Source organism: Portunus trituberculatus, chromosome 7 (genome assembly GCF_017591435.1).
Source record: "Portunus trituberculatus isolate SZX2019 chromosome 7, ASM1759143v1, whole genome shotgun sequence".
NCBI classification, from domain to species: Eukaryota; Metazoa; Arthropoda; class Malacostraca; order Decapoda; family Portunidae; genus Portunus; species Portunus trituberculatus.
In genome coordinates, this window is record NC_059261.1 from 5,874,044 (window position 1) to 5,879,043 (window position 5,000).

At 46.6% G+C, this 5,000-nt stretch overlaps 1 protein-coding gene across 6 annotated transcripts in view; it reads left to right on the forward strand.

The window, feature by feature from the left end:
• LOC123519905 overlaps window positions 1–5,000 on the forward strand; it is a 40,266-nt gene that overhangs the window by 32,631 nt on the left and 2,635 nt on the right. For all 6 annotated transcript variants that reach the window (XM_045281614.1, XM_045281605.1, XM_045281632.1 and 3 more), the window contains 2 exons: window positions 84–144; window positions 1,722–1,857. In XM_045281614.1, coding sequence (XP_045137549.1) covers window positions 84–144; window positions 1,722–1,857 — 197 coding nt within the window. The remainder of the gene's footprint in view (window positions 1–83; window positions 145–1,721; window positions 1,858–5,000) is intronic.

Here is a 5,000-nt window from a genome sequence, read left to right on the forward strand (position 1 = left end):
TGTAATGAGGGATGTGGAGGGGTGGAGGAAGGGTCAGGTGGTGTTAGGAGCTACATCCCTCTCTATGTCCTGATGTCCTACAGGTACACTCCCTCAGCACAGAAGCAAATACAGATATTTGAGCCCACCACGCTGGATGTTGATGTGAGTACTGGGTGTGTTGGGGTGTGTGTGGGTGTGCTTGGGGTGTGTGTGGGTGTGCTTGGGGTGTCTTGGGGTGTGTGTGGGTGTGCTTGGGGTGTGTTTGGGGTGTGTGTGGGTGTGTTTGGAGTGTGTGTTTTTGGATGTGTGTGTGTGTGGGGGTGTGTTGGGTGTGTTTAGGATGTGTTGGGATGTGTTTGGGGTGTGTTTGGGGTGTGTTTAGGTGTGTGTGTGTGTGTGTGTGTATCTGGGTGTGTTTAGGGTGTGTGGGTGTGTTTAGGGTGTATGTGTTTGTTTGAGTGTATTTGGGTGTGTGGATGTGTTTGGGGTGTGTTTAGGGTGTGTGGGTGTGTATTTGTGTGTGTTTAGGATGTGGTAGGGTGTGTGTGTGTGTGTGTGTGTGTGTGTGTGTGTGTGTGTGTGTGTGTGTGTGTGTGTGTGTGTGTGTGTGTGTGTGTGTGTGTGTCATATTTGCTTACGTTAGGAAAACACACACACACACACTCTCTCTCTCTCTCTCTCTCTCTCTCTCTCTCTCTCTCAATAAAAACATCAAATAAATAAATACAGAGAATAACAAAGACACCCCTTGCTATAAATTCCCGGTCAAAGAAAACGAGGTGGCCGCTGCGGGATTAAAGAAAATGGGAATGAGATGTAAATAAATAAAGGCAGCGTGTTTTTCCATTTTCGTCTTTATGTATTACCTCGCTAAGGGTGATTTTTATTTATTTATTTATTTATGTGTGTGTGTGTGTGTGTGTGTGTGTGTGTGTGTGTGTGTGTGTGTGTGTGTGTGTGTGTGTGAGAGAGAGAGAGAGAGAGAGAGAGAGAGAGAGAGAGTACAGAAGAGTCAAGACAATAATCTACATCCGCACTCTCTTTCTCTCTCTCTCTCTCTCTCTCTCTCTCTCTCTCTCTCTCTCTCTCTCTCTCTCTCTCTCTCTCTCTCTCTTTTCTTAGTAATTTCTCTCTTTATTCCCCTCTTTAAGACTTACGGAAGATGTGAAATGGAAGGAAATTAAGAGAAGAAGAAGAGGAGGAGGAGGAGAAAGAGGAGGAGGAGGAGGAGGAGGAGGAGGAGGAGTGAGAATTCCAACACTTAGGATAATTTGAGTGCACGTGTGTGTGTGTGTGTGTGTGTGTGTGTGTGTGTGTGTGTGTGTGTGTGTGTGTGTGTGTGTGTGTGTGTGTGTGTGTGTGTGTGTGTGTGTGTGTGCACACACACACACACACACACACACACACACACACACACACACACACACACACACACACACACACACACACACGGTTCTCTTTCTCTTTCCATGCGCGTTTTATTAAATATTTACACTCTCTCTCTCTCTCTCTCCCTCTCTCTCTAAGTCGCCCTTGTCACCTAAACCACTAAAAATATGCAACCTTGTCCAACCTAACCTAACCTAAAAACCCAACCCAACCTAACCTAACCTAACCCAACCCAACCTAACCTAACCTAACCTAACCTAACCTAACCTAACCTAACCTAACCCAACCCAACCCAACCTAACCCTAACCTAACCTAACCTAACCTAACTTGACCAGCCCTTTCTTGCCAGCGCGCCAGGTCATCAGGGGGCAGTGTGCGCGTGGCCAACATTACGGTGGAGGCAGAGGGGCCCTTCCACTGTGAGGTGTCCGCTGAGGGCCCCACCTTCCACACCGCCTCAGACTCCGCCAAGATGTGGGTGGTGGGTGAGTACATAGGGTCACTGAGTATATAGGGTGTGTGTCTAGGGTGACTAGGGTGTGTGTCTAGGGTGACTAGGGTGAATATAAGGGTGACTAGGGTGAGTATAAGGGTGACTAGGGTGAATATAAGGGTGACTAGGGTGAATATAAGGGTGACTAGGGTGAATATAAGGGTGACTAGGGTGAATATAAGGGTGACTAGGGTGAGTATAAGGGTGACTAGGGTGAATATAAGGGAGACTAGGGTGAATATAAGGGTGACTAGGGTGAATATAAGGGTGACAAGGGTGACTAGGGTGAATATAAGGGTGACTAGGGTGAATATAAGGGTGACTAAGGTGAATATAAGGGTGACTAGGGTGAATATAAGGGTGACTAGGGTGAATATAAGGGTGACTAGGGTGAATATAAGGGTGACTAGGGTGAGTATAAGGGTGACTAGGGTGAGTATAAGGGTGACTAGGGTGAATATAAGGGTGACTAGGGTGCATAAATAAAGTGAACGTTAGGCTCAAGTGTGTAGGGTGATTGGGTGAATGTAAGGGTGACTAGGGTAAGTAGGGTGGGTAATCAGAGTGAATGTAGTGGTGGTGGTAGTAGTAGTAGTAGTAGTAGTAGTAGTAGTAGTAGTAGTAGTAGTAGTAGTAGTAGTAGTAGTAGTAGTAGTAGTAATAACTCGTTGATTGGTTACTCTCTCTCTCTCTCTCTCTCTCTCTCTCTCTCTCTCTCTCTCTCTCTCTCTCTCTCTCTCTCATGTACAAGCATCATACTTTTTGTTCCCTCTCCTTCTTTCCTCCTCGTCCTCCTCCTCCTCCTCCTCCTCCTCCTCCTCCTCCTCCTCCTCCTCCTCTTCTTCCCTCTCCTCATTTTCATTCATCATTGCATTCATTACTTCATTTATTCACATCTTCACACTCTCCTCTTCTTCTTCTCTTCTCTGTTTGTATGCCTGGAGTGTGCTGGAGGAGGAGGAGGAGGAGGAGGAGGAGGAGGAGGAGGAGGAACAGGAGGAAGGAAGGGGCTGGATGAGTAAAAATATAATGAGGAGGAGGAAGACTACAAAGAGAAGGAAGAAGAGGAAGAGATAGAGGAGGAGGAGGAGGAGGAGGAGGAGGAGGAGGAGGAGGAGGAGGAGGAGGAGGAGATATTTTGACCCCCTTAATAAAGTAACCTAACCTAACCTAACCTGACCTAACCTGACCTAACCTGACCTGACCTTACCTTCCTGACCTGACCTGACCTTACCTGACCTGACCTTACCTTACCTAACCTTACCTAACCTAACCTGACCTGACCTGACCTTACCTGGACCTGACCTGACCTTACCTGGACCTGACCTCACCTGACCTGACCTGACCTTACCTGACCTGACCTTACCTTCCCTGACCTTACCTAACCTTACCTGACCTTACCTTCCCTGACCTGACCTAACCCAACCTAACCTAACAAAAAACACCCTTTAAAAACAAAAACACAAAAAAACACCGGAAAAACAACAACAAAAATAAGAAAACCAACACAAAATCCTTCATAAACACAAGACGAATCCTACACTTTCAATATCCTTCACCAATATCCTTCAGAGCACCACAGGATATCGCAAGACTGCAATAAAAAAACTCACTTCAATAACCCAGTAATAAATTCAAAGCCACCTTTCTACTAATTGCTTCAAGGATACAGCCAGAGGGGTCCTTGAGGATGGCAGGATATCATAAACACGGTGTAGGATACGAGAAAGGATACGGGAAGGAGAGAGAGAGAGAAGAGAGAGAGGGAGAGGTAGAAAGATAAATGGTAATTGTCTAAGGTTTACGAGAAGGGAGGAAGGAAGGAAGGAAGGAAGGAAGGAAGGAAGGAAGGTGAGGTGGTGGTGGTGGTGGTGGTAGTAGTAGTAGTAGTAGTAGTAGTAGTAGTAGTAGCAGTAGTAATAGTAATAGTAGTAGAAAAAAAAGAAGAATTTTATCACAAACACCCCCTTACCTCTCTCTCACAGCCCCTTCCTCTCTCTCTCTCTCTCTCTCTCTCTCTCTCTTAGGGTGATAATGTATGCCAAGTGTCAGAATCAATATAAAAAGGCCGCGTTAATCCCCCTTATAGCTTGTGTGTTTTTGTTCACCCTCGCCCGATACCTTATGAGCCCATCGACCAGAGAGAGAGAGAGAGAGAGAGAGAGAGAGAGAGAGAGAGAGAGAGAGAGAGAGAGAGAGAGAGAGAGAAATAAACAGACACATAGAAAGGATGGCCAAAAACATAAGTGAAGGACACACACACACACACACACACACACACACACACACACACACACACACACACACACACACACACACACACACACACACACACACACACAGACAGGCATTCAAATATCACCCGAGCTCTAAAAATAAGGTAGGTTTGAGCAGAAAGCAAGCAAATAGTGTAGAGATGAAATTTTTGTCTGTCCAACCAAACACTGCAGGAGGAGGAGGAGGAGGAGGAGGAGGAGGAGGAGGAGGAGGAGGAGGAGGAGGAGGAGGAGGAGGAGGAGGAGGAGGAGGTGTTTCCAGTGAGGGTAGAGAAAAGGAGAATGTGTGAATGAGAGAGAGAGAGAGAGAGAGAGAGAGAGAGAGAGAGAGAGAGAGAGAGAGAGAGTCTTGTGATGATTGTGCACGGAAGAGGAGGTAACGGAGCAAGAGGCTGAAAAGTAGGAAGAGGAGGAGGAGGAGGAGGAAGAGGAGGAGGAGGAGGAGGAAGAAATACCACTTTCCTTAATTTTTGTTGCCCTCACAAAGATACACAAAAGGAAGGAGGAGGAAGAGGAGGAGGAGGAGGAGGAGGAGGAGGAGGAGGAGGAGGAGGAGGAGGAAAAGGAGGACGAGATGAGAGAGAGTGAGAAAAAAACCCTAAAATTGGTCTTGTATTTAAACTCTAATCTCTCTCTCTCTCTCTCTCTCTCTCTCTCTCTCTCTCTCTCTCTCTCTCTGAACCCGCGGCTCCTTCTTTCCTTTTTCCTTTCCTCATCCTTACGACTTCCTTCCTTCCTTCCTTTCTTCTCTCTCCCTCTCTCTTTGTCCCTCCTCCTCCTCCTCCTCCTCCTCCTCCTCCTCCTCCTCCTGTATCTTCTTTCAAACTTCTAATCTTTATCTTCTCCTTCCTCTATACAT